The sequence below is a fragment of the Ranitomeya imitator genome, chromosome 7, assembly GCF_032444005.1.
Source record: "Ranitomeya imitator isolate aRanImi1 chromosome 7, aRanImi1.pri, whole genome shotgun sequence".
Lineage (NCBI taxonomy): Eukaryota > Metazoa > Chordata > Amphibia > Anura > Dendrobatidae > Ranitomeya > Ranitomeya imitator.
In genome coordinates this window covers 69336599-69357310 of record NC_091288.1, presented here as the reverse complement: position 1 = coordinate 69357310, position 20712 = coordinate 69336599, and the positions used below count along the sequence as shown (strand labels likewise).

General features: G+C 45.1%; 1 protein-coding gene across 2 annotated transcripts in view; it reads right to left on the bottom strand.

Moving 5' to 3' along the window:
• The window catches only part of ERBB4 (erb-b2 receptor tyrosine kinase 4), a 1426503-nt gene that overhangs the window by 477221 nt on the left and 928570 nt on the right, over positions 1–20712 (bottom strand). For both annotated transcript variants that reach the window (XM_069733421.1, XM_069733420.1), the window contains exons 14-15: positions 18762–18855; positions 17703–17857 (exon numbers count right to left, since the gene is read on the bottom strand). In XM_069733421.1, the coding sequence (XP_069589522.1) occupies positions 17703–17857; positions 18762–18855 (249 nt within the window). The remainder of the gene's footprint in view (positions 1–17702; positions 17858–18761; positions 18856–20712) is intronic.

Here is a 20712-nt window from a genome sequence, read left to right as displayed (position 1 = left end):
ATTGCACCTCTAATATCATGGATCTGAAACTTTGTGATGCTGCAATTGGCAATTTTCTGTGTGGGCAGTTTTCCATGTGGGCAATTGTCCGTGTGGGCAATTTTCCGTGTGGGCATTTTTCCTGTGGGCAATTTTCCTGTGGGCAATTTTCCTGTGGGCATTTTTCCTGTGGGCATTTTTCTGGTCACCGCTATTGCCAGTGTTAATATGTGATCTGCAATTATCGGTTTTAGCCAGGATGTCGAGGAGCGAGCAGTAGGGGAGACGACTAATGAGTCTTATAAATTTCCCATAGCTGCAATTGCTGGTGAAAGTGAGGAACAGGAGGAAATTGCTGATATGTCTGAATTAGAAGCATTGCATGATAAGTTTGGGACTGATCAGCCTAGCAACACTACATTATTGAAAGAGAAAATGCTAAAGTGCCTCAATATAAAGAGTTTCCACACGTGACCGAAAATTGGAAGTTCCCCTTCCCAGAAAATTGTGTTTAATTAAAGTGTGACTAAACATTGTTATTATTATTATTATTATTTGTTTATTTATAATTCTGTCCAGATAGGAACGTTCTGAAACTTTCACAATTAATTTATTAGGGGATTTGTCTCAATTCTTGTAAATAAAGCAATTGATTGTAAGTGTCTTATGTAACTCAATCATAGAATCATAGAATATTAGAGTTGGAAGGGACCTCCAGGGTCATCATGTCCAACCCCCTGCTCAATGCAGGATTCATTAATCTCAGACAGATTTCTGTCCAGCCTCTGTTTGAAGACTTCCATTGAAGCAGACCTCACCACCTCTCGTGGCAGCCTCTTCCACTCACTGATCTCCCTCACTGTAAGAATGCTTTTCTAATATCTAATCTGTATCTTCTCCCTTCTAGTTTCATTCCATCGCTTCTCGAGTTTCCATGTGCAAATGAGAATAAGGCTGATCCCTCTACACTGTGACATCCCTTCAGATATTTGTAGACAGCTATTAAATCTCCTCTTAGCCTTTTTTTTGTAAACTAAACATTCCCAAATTCTATAAACGTTCCTCATAGGATATTATTTGCAGTCCTCTCGCCATCCTGGTAGCTCTTCTCTGAACTTGTTCCAGTTTGTTGATGTCTTTTTAAAAATATCGTGCCCAAAACTGGACACCGTATTCCAGATGAGTTCTGACTAGTGTTGAGCATTCCGATACCGCAAGTATCGGGTATCGGCCGATACTTGCGGTATCAGAATTCCGATACCGAGATCCGATACTTTTGTGGTATCGGGTATCGGTATCGGATCGATAGGGATGTGTAAAATAAAGAATTAAAATAAAAAATATTGATATATTCACCTCTCCGGCGGCCCCTGGACATCACGCTGGTAACCGGCAGGCTTCTTTGTTTAAAATGAGCGCCTTTAGGACCTGCGAATGACGTCGCGGGTTCTGATTGGTCGCGTGCCGCTCATGTGACCGCCACGCGAACAATCAGAAGCCGCGACGTCATTCGCAGGTCCTTAATTCCTAGAATTAGGAGTTTAGTGAATGAGAATGATATCCTATGAGGAACGTTTATAGAATTTGGGAATGTTTAGTTTACAAAAAAAAGGCTAAGAGGAGATTTAATAGCTGTCTACAAATATCTGAAGGGATGTCACAGTGTAGAGGGATCAGCCTTATTCTCATTTGCACATGGAAACTCGAGAAGCGATGGAATGAAACTAGAAGGGAGAAGATACAGATTAGATATTAGAAAAGCATTCTTACAGTGAGGGAGATCAGTGAGTGGAAGAGGCTGCCACGAGAGGTGGTGAGGTCTGCTTCAATGGAAGTCTTCAAACAGAGGCTGGACAGAAATCTGTCTGAGATTAATGAATCCTGCATTGAGCAGGGGGTTGGACATGATGACCCTGGAGGTCCCTTCCAACTCTAATATTCTATGATTCTATGATTGAGTTACATAAGACACTTACAAGCAATTGCTTTATTTACAAGAATTGAGACAAATCCCCTAATAAATTAATTGTGAAAGTTTCAGAATGTTCCTATCTGGACAGAATTATAAATAAACAAATAATAATAATAATAATAACAATGTTTAGTCACACTTTAATTAAACACAATTTTCTGGGAAGGGGAACTTCCAATTTTCGGTCACGTGTGGAAACTCTTTATATTGAGGCACTTTAGCATTTTCTCTTTCAATAATGTAGTGTTGCTAGGCTGATCAGTCCCAAACTTATCATGCAATGCTTCTAATTCAGACATATCAGCAATTTCCTCCTGTTCCTCACTTTCACCAGCAATTGCAGCTATGGGAAATTTATAAGACTCATTAGTCGTCTCCCCTACTGCTCGCTCCTCGACATCCTGGCTAAAACCGATAATTGCAGATCACATATTAACACTGGCAATAGCGGTGACCAGAAAAATGCCCACAGGAAAAATGCCCACAGGAAAATTGCCCACAGGAAAATTGCCCACAGGAAAAATGCCCACACGGAAAATTGCCCACACGGACAATTGCCCACATGGAAAATTGCCCACACGGAAAATTGCCCACACAGAAAATTGCCAATTGCAGCATCACAAAGTTTCAGATCCATGATATTAGAGGTGCAATGTGAAGATTGCCCACAGAAAATTGCCTGCAGGCTGAATTATAGGTTAAATGCTCTGTAGGACAGGGGGATAGTATATGCATGTATACATGAGATGCTCTGCAGGGCAGAAGAATAACACAGAATTATAGGTGAGATGCTCTGCAGGGCAGAAGAATAATATAGAATTATAGGTGAGATGCTCTGCGGGACAGAAAATAGCATAGAATTATAGGTGAGATGCTCTGCAGCACAGAAGAAAGTCGGCGAAAATTGCCCACATAAAAAACTACCGACTTGTTCCAGTTTGTTGATGTCTTTTTAAAAATATCGTGCCCAAAACTGGACACCGTATTCCAGATGAGTTCTGACTAGTGTTGAGCATTCCAATACCGCAAGTATTGGGTATCGGCCGATACTTGCGGTATCAGAATTCCGATACTGAGAGCCGATACTTTTGTGGTATCGGGTATCGGTATCGGATCGATAGGGATGTGTAAAATAAAGAATTAAAATAAAAAATATTGATATATTCACCTCTCCGGCGGCCCCTGGACATCACGCTGGTAACCGGCAGGCTTCTTTGTTTAAAATGAGCGCCTTTAGGACCTGCGAATGACGTCGCGGGTTCTGATTGGTCGCGTGCCGCTCATGTGACCGGCACACGACCAATGAGAAGCCGCGACATCATTCTCATTCACTAAACTCCTAATTCTAGGAATTAAGGACCTGCGAATGACGTCGCGGCTTCTGATTGTTCGCGTGGCGGTCACATGAGCGGCACGCGACCAATCAGAACCCGCGACGTCATTCGCAGGTCCTAAAGGCGCTCATTTTAAACAAAGAAGCCTGCCGGTTACCAGCGTGATGTCCAGGGGCCGCCGGAGAGGTGAATATATCAATATTTTTTATTTTAATTCTTTATTTTACACCTTAATATGGATTCCAGGGCCTGAAGGAGAGTTTCCTCTCCTTCAGACCCTGGGAACCATCAGAATACCTTCCAATACTTGGTGTCCCATTGACTTGTATTGGTATCGGATATCGGTATCGGCGATATCCGATATTTTTCGGGTATCGGCCGATACTATCCGATACCGATACTTTCAAGTATCGGACGGTATCGCTCAACACTAGTTCTGACTAGGGTTGAGCGAAACGGGTCGAACATTTTCAAAAGTCGCCGACTTTTGGCGAAGTCGAGTTTCATGAAACCCGATCCGACCCCTGTGCGTGGTCGGCCATGCGGTACGCGACTTTCGCGCCAAAGTCGCGTTTCAATGACGCGAAAAGTGCCATTTCTCAGCCAATGAAGGTAAACGCAGAGTGTGGGCAGCGTGATGACATAGGTCCTGGTCCCCACCATCTTAGAGAAGGGCATTGCAGTGATTGGCTTGCTGTCTGCGGCGTCACAGGGGCTATAAAGGGGAGTTCCCGCCGACCGCCATGTTACTGCTGCTGATCTGAGCTTAGGGAGAGGTTGCTGCCGCTTCGTCAGAAGCAGGGATAGCGTTAGGCAGGGTCCATTAACCACCAAACCGCTTGTGCTGTAGCGATTTGCACTGTCCAACACCACCTTCGGTGTGCAGGGACAGTGGAAGCTCCTTTTTTTTTTTTTTTCCTCAGCGCTGTAGCTCATTGGGCTGCCCTAGAAGGCTCCCTGATAGCTGCATTGCTGTGTGTACGCCGCTGTGCAAACCAACTGCTTTTTTCAAAGCACAAATCCTCTTGTTCCTTCCTTTCTGCACAGCTATCTTGTTTGTTTGTCCACACTTTTTATTTAATTTGTGCATCAGTCCACTCCTTATTGCTGCCTGCCATACCTGGCTGAGATTACTGCAGGTAATTGAAGGACAGTTCCTTTTTTTTTTTTTTTTTTTTTGTGGGAGATTAAGATTGACATTTCTGCTAGAGTGCCATCTCTGTCTGTGTCATCTCTCACTCAGTGGGCCATAGAAAGCCTATTTATTTTTTTGCTTGATTTGGGTTCCAAAATCTACCAGAAAAAATCACAACATCAATCAGTGGGAGAAAAATATTGGCCTCAGGGCTTGTGTGCCACTCCTTACTCCTGTGTGTGCCATCTCTCACTCAGTGGGCCATAGAAAGCCTATTAATTTTTTTGCTTGATTTGGGTTCTAAATTCTACCTGAAAAAATCAATAAATCAATCAGTGGGAGATTAATATTGGCCTCTGGGCTTGTGTGCCACTCCTGACTCCTGTGTGCGTCCTCTCTCACTCAGTGGGCCCTACAAAGCCTTTTTTTTTTTTTTCCTAAATTCTCCCTGAAACAATCATTTAATTTTATTTGTTTTATAAATTCTTCTGTAAAAAATAATTTTTTTTTAATTTTTTTTTTTCTGAAGTCTCCCTTTTGAAAAAAACAAACACAAATCAGTGGGAGATAAATATTTACATTTGCGCTTCAGTGACAGTCCTGCGTGTGTGCCATCTCATTTGTTGCCAACAACAACAGAGTGTGTAACATTGTGGCTGATTTTCGTTGTGGTCTCACCCACCTGTAAAGGGGTAGCTAAATCATACTGAAGTTATAGCTCACCGTGTAATTTGTGTGACAGCAACAAATACCGTTAGTTTGTTTACGTTTTTAAAACAATGAGGAAGTCTGGTGGAAGTTGTCGTGGCCGGGGGCGTTCATTGTCAGCTGGTAATGAGGGTAGTGGTAGTGGTGGAGCATCAGGTGGTCGTGGGAAAAAAAATATTGCACCTAAGTCTGGAGCTGTGGAGCCAGGTTCGTCGTCTGGCTACACAAGGCCTCGAACCCTCCCTTTTCTGGGAGTAGGAAAACCGCTTTTAAAGCCGGGAGCATCAAGAGCAATTTTTGGCTTATCTTGCTGACTCAGCCTCTAGCTCTTTTGCCTCCTCTCGTGAAACTGGTAAAAGTAAAAGCAGCGCGTCGTTAGTGGATGTTCACGGTCAGGGACAAGTCGCTTCCTTGTCCTCTTCAGCAAAAACAACAACAGAGAAGAATGCAGCAGGCGACACAACGGGTTACTCCATGGAGCTCTTTACACATACCGTCCCTGGCTTAGAAAGTGAAGCAGTTAACAGTCCATGCCCATTACAAGTTGAATCTGACATGGAGTGCACTGATGCACAGCCACAGCCAGACTACTATGCTGGTCCTTTGACTCAGACCACAACATTGCCCTCGCAGGGTGCTGATCAAGAATCAGACCCTGATGAGACTATGTTGCCCCATCACGAACGCTATACCACCAACCGACACGGTGACACAGACGAAGTTGCACACGAGCTACAAGAAGAGGTAATAGATGACCCAGTTCTTGACCCCGATTGGCAGCCATTGGGGGAACAGGGTGCAGGCGGCAGCAGTTCTGAAGCGGAGGAGGAGGGGCCGCAGCAGGCATCAACATCGCAACAGGTTCCATCTGCCGAGCCCGTATCTTGGCCAAAACGCGTGGCAAAGTCAAAACCTGTTGGAGGACAGCGTGGCCATCCGGTTAAAGCTCAGTCTGCAATGCCTGAAAAGGTATCCGATGCTAGAAAGAGTGCAGTCTGGCATTTTTTTAAACAACATCCAATTGATCAGCACAAAGTAATCTGTCAAAAATGTTCAACTACCTTAAGCAGAGGGCAGAATCTGAAAAGTCTCAATACAAGTTGCATGCATAGACATTTAACCACCATGCATTTGCAAGCTTGGACTAACTACCAAACGTCCCTTAAGGTTGTAGCACCCTCGGCCAATGAAGCTACTCATCAACGCAACATCCCTTCCGGCAGTGTAGGGCCACCATTTTCTGCACCACCTGCAGTATCTGTGCAGGTTTCTTTGCCAGGCCAAAGCAGTCAGGGTCAGGGAATCTCCAGTTTCGTAGTAGGAAACACTGCATCTAGGGCACCGGCGGCAACAATACCATCTCCCACCGTCTCTCAGTCTGCCATGTCCACCGGCACCCCCGCTAGTTCCACGATCTCCAGCTCTCCAGTCCAGCTCACCCTACATGAGACTATGGTTAGAAAAAGGAAGTACTTAGCCTCGCATCCACGTACACAGGGTTTGAACGCCCACATAGCTAGACTAATCTCGTTAGAGATGATGCCCTACCGGTTAGTTGAAAGCGAAGCTTTCAAAGACCTGATGGACTACGCTGTACCACGCTACGAGCTACCCAGTCGACACTTTTTTTCCAGAAAAGCCATCCCAGCCCTCCACCAGCATGTTAAAGAGCGCATCGTCCATGCACTCAGGCAATCTGTGAGCACAAAGGTGCACCTGACAACAGATGCATGGACCAGTAGGCATGGCCAGGGACGCTACGTGTCCATCACGGCACACTGGGTAAATGTGGTGGATTCAGGGTCCACAGGGGACAGCAAGTTTGGGACAGTTCTGCCTAGCCCACGGTCTAGGAAACAGTTGGCTGTAGCCGTTCGCACCCCCTCCTCCTCCTCCTCCTCCTCGTCCTCCTGTAGAAGCGAGAGCTCGTCCACAGACCGCAGTCGCACAACCACTCCATCCGCAGCTGCCACTGTTGCACACCAGGTCTCCCATTATGGGGCAGCTACTGGCAAACGTCAGCAGGCTGTATTGGCTATGAAGTGTTTGGGCGACAACAGACACACCGCGGAAGTTCTGTCCGAGTTCTTGCAGCAAGAAACGCAGTCGTGGCTGGGCACTGTAGATCTTGAGGCAGGCAAGGTAGTGAGTGATAACGGAAGGAATTTCATGGCTGCCATCTCCCTTTCCCAACTGAAACACATTCCTTGCCTGGCTCACACCTTAAACCTGGTGGTGCAGTGCTTCCTGAAAAGTTATCCGGGGTTATCCGACCTGCTCCTCAAAGTGTGTGGACTTTGCGCACATATCCGCCGTTCGCCTGTACACTCCAGCCGTATGCAGACCTATCAGCGTTCTTTGAACCTTCCCCAGCATCGCCTAATCATAGACGTTGTTACAAGGTGGAACTCAACACTGCACATGCTTCAGAGACTGTGCGAACAGAGGCGGGCTGTTATGTTTTTGTGGGAGGATACACATACACGGGCAGGCAGTAGGATGGCAGACATGGAGTTGTCAGGTGTGCAGTGGTCGAAGATTCAAGACATGTGTCAAGTCCTTCAGTGTTTTGAGGAATGCACACGGCTGGTTAGTGCAGACAACGCCATAATAAGCATGAGCATCCCCCTAATGTGTCTGCTGATGCAAAGTTTGACGCACATAAAGGATCAGGCGTCTGCACCAGAGGAAGAGGAAAGCCTTGATGACAGTCAGCCATTGTCTGGTCAGGGCAGTGTACAGGACGAGGTAGCGGGCGAAGAGGAGGTGGAGGATGAGGAGGATGATGGGGATGAGTATATTTTTAATGAGGAAGCTTTCCCGGGGTCATTGGAAATTGGTGGCGTGGCAAGGGCGGGTTCTGGTTTTTTGAGGGACACAAGTGACGTAGATTTGCCTGCAACTGCCCCTCAACCAAGCACAACCGCAGATTTGACAACTGGAACTTTGGCCCACATGGCGGATTATGCCTTGCGTATCCTCAAAAGGGACACACGCATTACAAAAATGATGAACGATGACGATTACTGGTTGGCCTGCCTCCTTGATCCTCGCTATAAAGGCAAATTGCAAAATATTATGCCACATGAGAACTTGGAACTAATATTAGCAACAAAACAATCAACTCTTGTTGACCGTTTGCTTCTGGCATTCCCTGCACACAGCGCCCGTGATCGTTCTCACACGAGCTCCAGGGACCAGCAGACCAGAGGTGTTAGAGGGGCAGAAATCAGAAGTGGCGTTGGCCAGAGGGGTTTTCTGACCAGGTTGTGGAGTGATTTTGCTATGACCGCAGACAGGACAGGTACTGCAGCATCAATTCAAAGTGACAGGAGACAACATTTGTCCAGTATGGTTACAAACTATTTTTCATCCCTTATCGACGTTCTCCCTCAACCGTCATTCCCATTTGATTACTGGGCATCCAAATTAGACACCTGGCCAGAATTGGCAGAATATGCATTGCAGGAGCTTGCTTGCCCGGCAGCTAGTGTCCTATCAGAAAGAGTATTCAGTGCTGCAGGTTCAATACTAACTGAAAAAAGGACTCGTCTGGCTACCCAAAATGTAGATGATCTAACCTTCATTAAAATGAACCACAACTGGATTTCGAAATCTTTTGCCCCACCTTGCCCGGCTGACACCTAACTTTCCTATGAAAAGGTCTTGCCTGTGGACTCTTCTGAATGACTTTTCCAATCTCGTAATTTTCTGCACCTGATTGTCCAGCATACGACATGTTTACTCCTAACAAAATGGCCAAACTCCCCACATGGGGCCGTGGTATCGCCACTTTGCGCCAGCACCCGTGAGAGTGCTGTTTGTCTGAAGAGGTGGGTGTGCCCGCTTTTGGTCGACGGCACTGCCACTGGGTCCCTCATAGTACAATAAAGTGTCTCTGGCGGTGGTGGTGCGCACCCAACGTCAGACACACCATTGTAATATGAGGGGCCCTGGGCCTTTACCGCCGGCCACAAGACAGTTCCCCCCCCCAGCTCAAACAGTGCTCTACCACTAGCAAAATTATCTCTCACAGCTTCACCAATGTTTAGTCTATGCGCTGACATCCTTCAATGCCTGGCACTGACAATACCATTGTTTTGACATTTTTGTTATGTTAGGCCTTCGAAGCCTGTCTGCGGTCCGTTCTTTCTACAACTACTACACTGACCAGGCCACTGCTGGCCGTGTTCCCCTGGAACCAATTTAAACTTGCCTACAGCCAGCCCAATTTTGTTATGTTAGGCCTTCTTAGCCTGTCTGCCGTCACTCCTTCCACTAGACTTCCACTGACCAGACCACTGTTGCCCATGTACCCCTGGAACCAATTTTAAATTGCCAACAGCCAAATGTTATTATGTTAGGCCTTTGATGCCTGTCTGCCGTCACTCCTTCCACTAGACTTCCACTGACCAGACCACTGTTGCCCGTGTACCCCTGGAACCAATTTTAAATTGCCAACAGCCCAATGTTATGATGTTAGGCCTTTGATGCCTGTCTGCCGTCACTCCTTCCACTAGGCCTCCACTGACCTGTCTACTGCTGCCCGTGTTCCCATGGAACCAATTGTAAATTGCCTACAGCCAGCCCATTTTATTACGTTAGGCCTTCGAAGCCTGTCTGCGGTCCCTCCTTCCACTAGGCCTCCACTTACCTGTCTACTGCTGCCCGTGTTCCCCTGGAACCAATTTTAAATTGCCTACAGGCAGCCCAATTTATTATGTTAGGCCTTCGAAGCCTGTCTGCGGTCCCTCCTTCCACTAGGCCTCCACTTACCTGTCTACTGCTGCCCGTGTTCCCCTGGAACCAATTTTAAATTGCCTACAGCCAGCCCATTTTATTATGTTAGGCCTTCGAAGCCTGTCTGCGGTCCCTCCTTCCACTAGGCCTCCACTGACCTGTCTACTGCTGCCCGTGTTCCCCTGGAACCAATTTTAAATTGCCTACAGCCAGCCCATTTTATTATGTTAGGCCTTCGAAGCCTGTCTGCGGTCCCTCCTTCCACTAGGCCTCCACTTACCTGTCTACTGCTGCCCGTGTTCCCCTGGAACCAATTTTAAATTGCCTACAGGCAGCCCAATTTATTATGTTAGGGCTTCGAAGCCTGTCTGCGGTCCCTCCTTCCACTAGGCCTCCACTGACCTGTCTACTGCTGCCCGTGTTCCCCTGGAACCAATTTTAAACTGCCTACAGGCAGCCCAATTTATTATGTTAGGGCTTCGAAGCCTGTCTGCGGTCCCTCCTTCCACTAGGCCTCCACTGACCTGTCTACTGCTGCCCGTGTACCCCTTGAACCAACATCATAAAATAAAAAAAAAAGTATTTTGCTTATAAAAAAGAAAATACTGGTGAGATATCAAATGCAGACATTTTAACATTAAAAACAAACACACAACTAAAATCTGGTACAGTACTAAAAATGGCCACCAGCTACAATTACTTTATCCTGCAAGTAGTTAACTGAAAGGTTTTTTAAATTGAAAACACAGATATGGCATCCACCGAGTGTTGTCCTGTCGCGTCTTCTTTATATTATTGCCGAGAAGATGCAAAACAATGAAAATAATAAAATCATTAATTACCAAAATAATAGAGAAAGTCAACACCACATTGCAAATAAACATTCATTCCAAATAAAGAAGCAGGGCGCGTCCGAGGGTGAGTATATACATAATAAGAATATAATCACCCTCGGACGCGCAATGCTTATTTCCAACAGCCTTCCTTCCTAAGAATCAGCCCTTCCGTGGTGTAGAGAGACGTTGTGTTACATTCCAAGGTGTTCCCCAGGTTGCCTTTCCTGAGCTTCGATCTTCCGGCTCTCGTTTAGTAGTTGTTGGAAACTACGCTGCATTAGGCCTTCAAATTGGGTATGGGGTGTAGAGAGATGGTGTGTTCCACTCCAAGGTGTTCCCCAGGTTGCCTTTCCTGAGCTTCGATCTTCCGGCTCTCGTTTAGTAGTTCTTGGAAACTACACTGCATTAGGCCTTCAAATTGGGTATGGGGTGTAGAGAGAGGGTGTGTTACACTCCAAGGTGTTCCCCAGGTTGCCTTTCCTGAGCTTCGATCTTCATGCTCTCGTTTAGTAGTTGTCGGAAACTACGCTGCATTAGGCCTACAAATTGGGTATGGGGTGTAGAGAGAGGGTTTGTTACACTCCAAGGTGTTCCCCAGGTTGCCTTTCCTGAGCTTCGATCTTCCGGCTCTCGTTTAGTAGTTGTTGGAAACTACGCTGCATTAGGCCTTCAAATTGGGTATGGGGTGTAGAGAGAGGGTGTGTTACACTCCAAGGTGTTCCCCAGGTTGCCTTTCCTGAGCTTCGATCTTCCGGCTCTCGTTTAGTAGTTCTTGGAAACTACACTGCATTAGGCCTTCAAATTGGGTATGGGGTGTAGAGAGAGGGTGTGTTACACTCCAAGGTGTTCCCCAGGTTGCCTTTCCTGAGCTTCGATCTTCCGGCTCTCGTTTAGTAGTTCTTGGAAACTACACTGCATTAGGCCTACAAATTGGGTATGGGGTGGAGAGAGATGGTGTGTTACACTCCAAGGTGTTCCCCAGGTTTCCCTGCCATAGCTTCGGTCTTCCGACTCTCGTTTAGTAGTTGTAGAAAAGTACACTGCATTAGGCCTACAAAATGGGTATGGGGTGGAGAGAGATGGTGTGTTACACTCCAAGGTGTTCCCCAGGTTGCCTTTCCTGAGCTTCTATCTTCAGGCTCTCATTAAATTGTGGTTAAATGGAACAACTGCATTTGGCGTACTAGTTGGTTTGGGGCCTACTATCGGTGTCTGCCACTCCTTGCTGTTCTCCTGGTTTCCTGTCCTGAAATTCCATTTTCAGGCTCTCGTTAAGTAGTTGTTAATGTTAGACTGCATTTGGCCTACTAGTTGGGTTGGGGCCTACTATCGGTATCTGCCACTCCTTGCTGTTCTCCTCCACTGAACAAAGCTGTGCCGCCTGTTTACTACGGTTGCCAATTTTGAACTGCATTTCGACTACTTACTGATTTGGCCCTACTCTCTGTGTCAGCCTCTCATTCCAGTTGTCCTCCACTGCAATGCCCCCTGGTTATTCCTGTGTTACCAATTTTGAACTGCATTTAGCCCACTTTATTCTTTGGGCCTATATCTGTGTTTCCACTTCATCGTGCCCATTGCCCAGCCAGTGATAGATGAGTCTGCTGGTACATTGACCCATAACGCAACATTCCCCGTGCATGCTACACAACAACATTGTGACCCTGCTGAAAGTCAGGTTGCTCTTCCCGCATACCATACCACCTTACACGGGGACAAAGAGGAAGGTGCAGATGAAAGTGCAGGTTCCTTCATCAGGTGGGGGGAGGAATACTAGTTGGCGACGTCACTGGCACAGGGCCTCTCATAGTACGCAAAAGTGTTGCTGCCGGTGGGAGGCGCCCCCGCCGTGCAAACACACCGTTGTACTTTGAGGGGCCCTGTGCCAGTGCCAATGCCAACAAGTGGGCCCCCCCTGCTTGCTCAGGATCACAGCACTTGCAAAGTTGAAATACTTACCTCTCCCTGCTCCACTGCCGTGACGTGGTCCAGATTTCCTGGGCCCACTAATTACTTGAACCAGCCCTACCCCACACAACTTTAGCCAAATGACCCCCAATTTCAAATGCCTTCCAATTATTATAAGGTAAATTACGCTTGACAAGCTTCATTAAGAAGAATGGATGGTTTTGACATTAAAATGGGCACTCTAGGTGTTTTCCTGGCCCCCACTCACTGCCGACTATGCTGCCCCATTGACTTGCATTGGGTTTCGTGTTTCGGTCGATCCCGACTTTTCGCCATATTCGGCCGATTTCACTCGACCCGACTTTTGAGATAGTCGGGTTTCGCGAAACCCGGCTCGACTCTAAAAAGGTCAAGGTCGCTCAACTCTAGTTCTGACCAAAGAGGAGTAGAATGTTTTTCTGCAGTCTGTTTGCTTGCCTTTAGGTGCATTGATGTTAGAACATACTTATTTGGAGTACAGATGATAGTATCGATGGGTCAGCACAGCACATGTATGTCTCACTAGCTCTGGCAATAAGCTGCTGCAGTAGATTACTCTGATCAGCACAACAATCAGAAGAGGAGACGGGTGTTGATGTGTTCACTGCCATCATCTGTCAATGCAGATGAAGGCAGGCAAATACGGAAAAGCTGGGATTTGGAAGCTACTTACTTGCAATTTTTCTCTACGAGAATTAATAAGAATCCTCAAATAATGCAATTTGTAAAGTTCTAGAACTTTCCATGCTGGACAAAACTATTAAATAAGGGAAAGTTTAGTTAATCTTTAACCAAAGAAGGTCTTTCTATGGCAATAGTTGTGTGTTAATTAGTGTTGAGCGATACCGTCCGATACTTGAAAGTATCGGTATCGGATAGTATCGGCCGATACCCGAAAAATATCGGATATCGCCGATACCGATATCCGATACCAATACAAGTCAATGGGACATCAAGTATCGGAAGGTATTCTCATGGTTCCCAGGGTCTGAAGGAGAGGAAACTCTCCTTCAGGCCCTGGGATCCATAGGGATGTGTAAAATAAAGAATTAAAATAAAAAATATTGATATGCTCACCTCTCCGGCGGCCCTTGGACTTCACACTGCTAACCGGGAGGCTTCTTTGTTTAAAAAGCGCGCCTTTCGGACCTGTGAATGACGTCCCGGCTTCTGATTGGTCGCGTGCCGCCCATGTGACCGGCACGCGACCAATCAGAGGCCGCGACGTTATTCGCAGGTCCTCAATTCCTAGAATTAGCAGTTTTGTGAATGAGAATGATGTCGCGGCTTCTGATTGGCCACGTGCCGGTCACATGGGCGGCACGCGGCCAATCAGAAGCCGCGACGTCATTCTCATTCACAAAACTGCTAATTCTAGGAATTGAGGACCTGCGAATGACGTCGCGGCCTCTAATTGGTCGCGTGCCGGTCACATGGGCGGCACGCGACCAATCAGAAGCCGGGACGTAATTCACCGGTCCGAAAGGCGCGCTTTTTAAACAAAGAAGCCTCCCGGATAGCAGCGTGAAGTCCAGGGGCCGCCGGAGAGGTGAGCATATCAATATTTTTTATTTTAATTCTTTATTTTCCACATCCCTATTGATTCGATACCGATACCCGATATCACAAAAATATCGGATCTCGGTATCGGAATTCCGATACCACAAATATCGGCCGATACCCGATACTTGCGGTATCGGAATGCTCAACACTAGTGTTAATGTGTGATATATTTCATATCCAATTCACATGAAATATACATGAAAACAGAATGTTAGCAGGCTGCAAAAGTTTCAAACATTGGAGGCCATAGTAAATAACAGCAAGAATGTGAGGTCCCAGAAAATATTGGATCATGTCTTGAGAGCGGTGCCAGTAATAGTCATGCACTAAATGGTGCTCCTGTGCCAGTTGGGTGTGAAAATATTGTAAATGCCAATAGCAATCATCTGCCTCCAGGAGTTGTTGATGATTATGGCCTCCTTCCTGCTATGTGCAAGGTGAGTGCTAAGAAACCCCGTAAGCATGAGAATCAGCTGAGTGTTGACTTTGCTGTAACATTTATTTCAATGTAAAACCAGAAAGCCTCTGGCCTCAAAGGGTGTGTAAATTCTGGTAGCAAAATGCGGTGTGATGGAGATTTCTAAACTAATGTTCATGATTATGGCAAATAGTTAATTTACATGGTATCCAAATGTAGAAACCTTGACCCTAGAGGGATTGATTGATTCAAAATGATAAGCTACACTTCCTTCATTGGGGAGGATAAGTTGAAAGGGTGGCTCGAAAAGTGACATCAGGAATCCGAGAAATCTGTGCAGTAGAGAAAGATGGAGAAGGGCTTGGTTTCTAATTGTTGGAGCATGAAAACTGTAATAGGGTCCTGTTACTTAAGATGACACCGGGCTTCCACTTTATACTGGCTTAAGCCATCTAACCAGAGCGAACTGGGAAAAGCTCCTTAAATAACATATGAACTCTTCACAAAAGGCTCCCAGACTGGAAAAGAAAGTCACTCCCAGCATGTGGAAGCCATGATGACGACTGATCTGGATACTAGTCAATAGAGTTCTCGGCAGTGGGGTTACAGAGTTGTCTCCCAAACTCCAAAGACATAATGATGGGGAATTTAGATTGTGATTGTGATAGAACAGCAAGGGCAATATCTGTAAAGTGCTGTGGAATATGAAAGCGCTATATAAGAAATGATGGAAAGACTAGTTAGTTGTCAGTTAGCTGTCAGATGGCCTAGAATTATATTTTCTACTGTGATTTGACTTTTTTGCCATGTGACAAGAAAATAAAGCTAGTTGGGGACAGTTTAAAATCACCAAAAGTTGTTGTGCTGGAGTAAAATTGATTGCAATAACCATCTTACCCAAGATATGATGGTGCCATGAGCTCATTTATTCCCAAGTTGTCAGAGTGTATATGGATACTCAAATCAACATCAGCCACCAAATGACCAGATAAAGGGAACCTGTCAGTTGATTCATGCTGCTCATAAATGAATCAGAGTCTGGCTTCATGGTTGCCACTATATATATTTTCTATGAAATACTTCGGAGTTTCAGAGAAAATATAGATTGAAAATCTTTCCGGGACATAAGAATAGACTAGTCCATTGTTGTCTCTGGCCTGCTTTCCCCAGTGCCTCTCCAAGGTGGTTGACAGGTCTTTCGCTATGGGAAAATATGTCAGTCACCTGAAGCCATCCAGGTTCAGGGTGGCTCTGGAGTCATCTCATCTCCAGCTATGGTCCCATGCCAGCTCTTCTGACTATAGTTTCTTTATGGACTCGGTTACACATTCGTAAATTCTCCCATCCAAGAGATTTGAGCCAATTATGCTAGTGACACTCTGATCAAAGTCTAATTAGTGTTTGATCTGAGTGTCAGCACAGTGTGATCCAATTCTCTCGAATACGCGCCCACTGTGAGGAGGAGATGGAGAACAACATTTCTCCATCTTCTCCATTCCGTGTATTCCCAGAAATTGGACTACACTCAGATATCATCAGAGTGCAATCTGATGTTTTTTTCACGCACCCATAGACTTGAAAGGGTGAGTGGCATTCGAAAAAAATCGGGCATCAGCACTGCCCCATTGAGCAACATTAGCCTGAGTGCTACTACATAACATTGGATAGCAGTCGCCAGATTTATACGCTGGTGTGAGCTAGCCCTGAAACACCAGACTGTTTCAGAGTAAAGTATACCTAGCTGAAATTGTGCAGCCAGGCTCTGAGTCATGCTGGCCGTGGTTTGAGCAGCTCAAATACACCAATAGGTTCCCTTTAACACAGGAGTGGAGAACCTCAGGCCCCCGGGCCATTTACGGCCCTCGATGACCTTTTATCTGGCCCTCAGGCAGATTCTTAGGGACCGCAGTGCTTGGGCAGGCAGCTGTATTTTGATTGCCACCAGTTCATAAATATCTTCTTTCTCTGTGAGCACACACACGGTGTTCACTACTGAACACTGAAGGGCATGCAATGAAAGATTACGTCCTGAAACCAGTGCCAGAGTCAGGATGTACTTTGTGGGTGGAGTTTGTTTGGCCCCCGAAGGGTGGTATAAATATCCACATGGCCCTTGGCAGCAAAAAGATTCCTCACCCCTGCTCTAACACATATATTCTTAGATATAGTACAAAAACCAAAGATGAAATACTTTATCTTAAATCCATGAGACGATTATGCCACCTAGAACGCTACATGTATTTATTGTCCATGAATAACTTGGATTATCATTGCCACGCGCCTTCAGTTCCTACGAAATGTGAAGGAACAGGAGCACAGAGCAATTTGAGTTAATTGCTGTTAATTCTGTCTCTTTTTTCTATCTTCCTCCCCTGCTCCTCTGAACTGTTTTCCTATGTATGACATATACATCATGGCCACTAATAATCAGACTAGTTGTTCTGGCACCTGGAATAGTTTCCAAATGCAACAGTCAGCACCAATGGGACAGTCTCTAGATTTCCCTGCACATTTCAAGCCTCCTTGGTGTGAAATGCTGAGACCATGGAAAGTGAGAACTGGATTGGCTTCGGAGGCCTCCATTTAATCTCCAGTTGTAACAATAAGGTAAGAACTCAGCTAAACAATGCTTTTATTAGTGTGCCGGTAATTGCTGAACATTATGCTCATGTTTTGCTGTCGGTGCACAATTCAATTTAAATTGCTCAGCCCCTGCGGGACCTGATCATACATTCCTAGAGATAGTCCTGGGGCACTAAATGAGGGCAGGGGGAGAGGAGATCCTCTTGCAAGACATATTGACTGCACTCCGCACAGTTCTATCCTTCAGCTCCTGCTGAAAGGAAAGGATTATCTGAGCAATATTAAAACAAGACAAGAACAGCATATTATACAGCTTTCACTTGCAAAGGCAGCATATTTGGAGTGGCAAGAAAGCTCTACAATTCAGCTTAGAAACAATGGTGTGCTCGAAACCCAAGTCAATATGCAGTGTATATCAATGGTTCCTCTAGTGACACAATCTTCTCTATCCATAAGATGTTAAATCTTATGATTCCCAGGCTCTTACCCGTCGGTGCAGTTAGGATGGCAGGGGCGGCATTCTCTATCCTCATCTGCATATTTAAAAATGAAGCTGTGCGCCCCTTGCAGGCCTTCAGGACATTTCTCTACGCAATTAGGACCATCTTTGAAGTTGGAACATTTTGCGCAGCTGTCAGGACCCTAAAAAGTGTAAATACGTTAAAGTCAAAATGATAATATGAAATCAGCTCATTATTCATCTCAGCTATAAAGGTATTCACATCAGCAGGTGCAGCAACATCAGTCCTTCAATATGTAAGAAAGCAACCTGAATGAAAGCATAATTGTGCAGGAGAAAAAAGAGCAATCAATGTGATCCTGAATAATGTAAACTACAATTTTTCATTTAGAGGTCATAGACATGCATCTGTCTATAGAAAAACCTCTGGGCTCTTGTCCAAATGATATAAAAAGAAATACAAAAAGAGCCAGTGTTCATCCATGTGTGCCAGGTTTCAGTCCTACTCAATGGACCTGCTTCCGGAAGACCCAATTAAATGTTCAAAGATGGATTCAAAAGGAGACACAGACAGAAGAGGACCCCTGTGCAATAACAGGATACAGGCTCTCTGTAGTCCGATAACTCATCATAATGCACAATCCTGCTTTGGAGTTGGAGGTGGGCCCATTACTTCTTGGCCCCCTATGCATCTGCACAGGTTGCACCTATGGAATGTGCACCTCTGATTGAGTGAAATAAAGTGGATAGATAGATGCCAAAACTTGAGCAACCAAGAGTTAACTAAGGAATTGTAGACTACTGTAATTATAGGGATTTTTAAGGTACACACAGTATATTAAAATTAGACAAAACGGCCACTAACAGCGAGTGGTCAACAATCTAATATGTTTCTAATGTGTTTGGGAGCCTCCCAACTCTTCTCTGAAAGACAAAATATATGGGTGTGAAAAGGGTTTAACAGTTAGACTTTCAACACCCATTTGTTTCTAAGAGATAAGCCCCCACCATGGCTCTCTGGCTGCAGCTTTTTCCAAATACACATACGTTCTGTCAAGTCGAGAAGTTTAGTTGTAATTTCCTTACCGGTCCATAACAAGTTGAGATGCCACCATCCATCTTCTCACATTGATTATCACACTTGATACAGACGGTACCATTGGCAAACTCCCGAGTCTCCCTGCAGACAAGAAGGGCAAAGTGGTTATGCAAAAGAAATGTGGAACAACCCCTGCATAAAAGAGATCTACATAAAGAGCTTGTGATGATATCAGAGGCATTCTCCCAACACGTTTTGGCTATCAACACTAGAAAACGAGGTTCTCTATGTTCCACCTGAAAAATATAGGAGTCGTAGAAAATTTTGGAGACCTTCTTACGCATTCCAAATTCTGTAGGATCATTAAAGATCGTCTTATATATAAGGGTTCATTTATGCAAACGACCACTCACCGGCATCATGTTTGCTGGTCAGTGGTCCTTTACTAGCCCGTTTACCACTAGAAGTCCCAGAAATTTCGAGCTCCAAAGGTTCCAAAGGTAGATATGTTAAATGACCCCTCTCTGAGACTTCTAGTGTTACACAGCAGACCTGACTTCCTGAACAAATGGCAATAAATAATTCAGTTGGTATAGGCTACCATTGTTCTCAGCAGAGGAAGTCCTTTACACAGGACAATATGCTGCCAAGAACAATGATGTTTTGCTCAAAATGATAATTTCACCCCACAAACAAGTGTTTGTGGTGATTATCAGCCTGTTTAGACAACACAATTATTCTGAAACCAATGTTACTAGGAACACTGACTCAAGATATTTGTGCAGTGTAATTGCCCCTTAAAATTATTGACTTATTTGTGATTGCTAAGGGAATGAGATCGCTAATTATATGCTGTTGTTGGATAAGCAACGCACCTTTTTTGGTGTTGGTCATGTTACTACATTAGCTAGTCCTCCAGAGATAGACCTGACCTTTGTATTGATTCCCTGCTCTCGCCAACGGAAGAATGTCTCCAGCCTTTCTATAATATTAGATTCCTCATAGAACACATAGACATGGGTTTTCCTGAGTTAATAGGTGTCCTTTGTTGTGGTTGCACTCAGGACAGCCAAACTGATATCTCACGTGTGACCCCAGGTACATTGCACATTTTGCAGACACAAGGATTATCCATCACAATTCTGCATTTTGATTCCCGGCTTTGCAGTAAACATAGATGATATCAATGCTTTATCAGGAGGACAGTATATATTGAGCACATCTGCATCACAATGAGAGAGGTGCAGAGAGGAAAAGAAAATGAAAGGAAACGGGAGACAGAAGCAGGAGGCATGGAGCAGAATCTGTAGGGACAACATGGGAACGGAGATAAGGTGCCAAGTATGATAGCAGGGACAGGCGGAGGACTAGGGAAGAGGCCGTGGTTTGCTGTAATTAAAACAGATGATCTCTCAGGAACGGAAATTTCATTACTGTGAAAGACTGTTTATTATTATTATGTTGTGGGAGGAACGAGAAGAATTGATGATGTTTTCTTAAAGTTCATTATGCTACAGGCTGGGAGGGAAAGAAATAATAAAAGGATCTATCTGCGAACATAATGTCCACATGATTTCCTGCAACAAATGGGTTAACAACAAGTGACAGTAGATTTTATTCAATTTTTAAAATGCTTTGTTACAACCATTAGATAATTTATGACTTATTTGTGTATACAGAAAACTCGCAGCTTGGCTCACCCGGGCAAAAGGTTAGTTTGCTGACCTAGCAGTGTACCCTGGCCGAGTGGCACCTTGCACTTGGGGCACATATTCTACTAGCCCTGGACTCATATAATGATTGTTATCAGAAGGAAAAGATTCAAAAAGGATTATAAAGCCATTCTAAGAGTAAATCACGGTGTAGAAGTGCAGGATATTGGTTCCAAACCCTGAATCATGTGTAGGTAAATCACTTTCAGACTCAAACTTTCTTTAGCCTTTGTGTTGCATTGTCTATTCCTTGCTGCAGAATGACTTAACTGAGAATCTCTTTGCT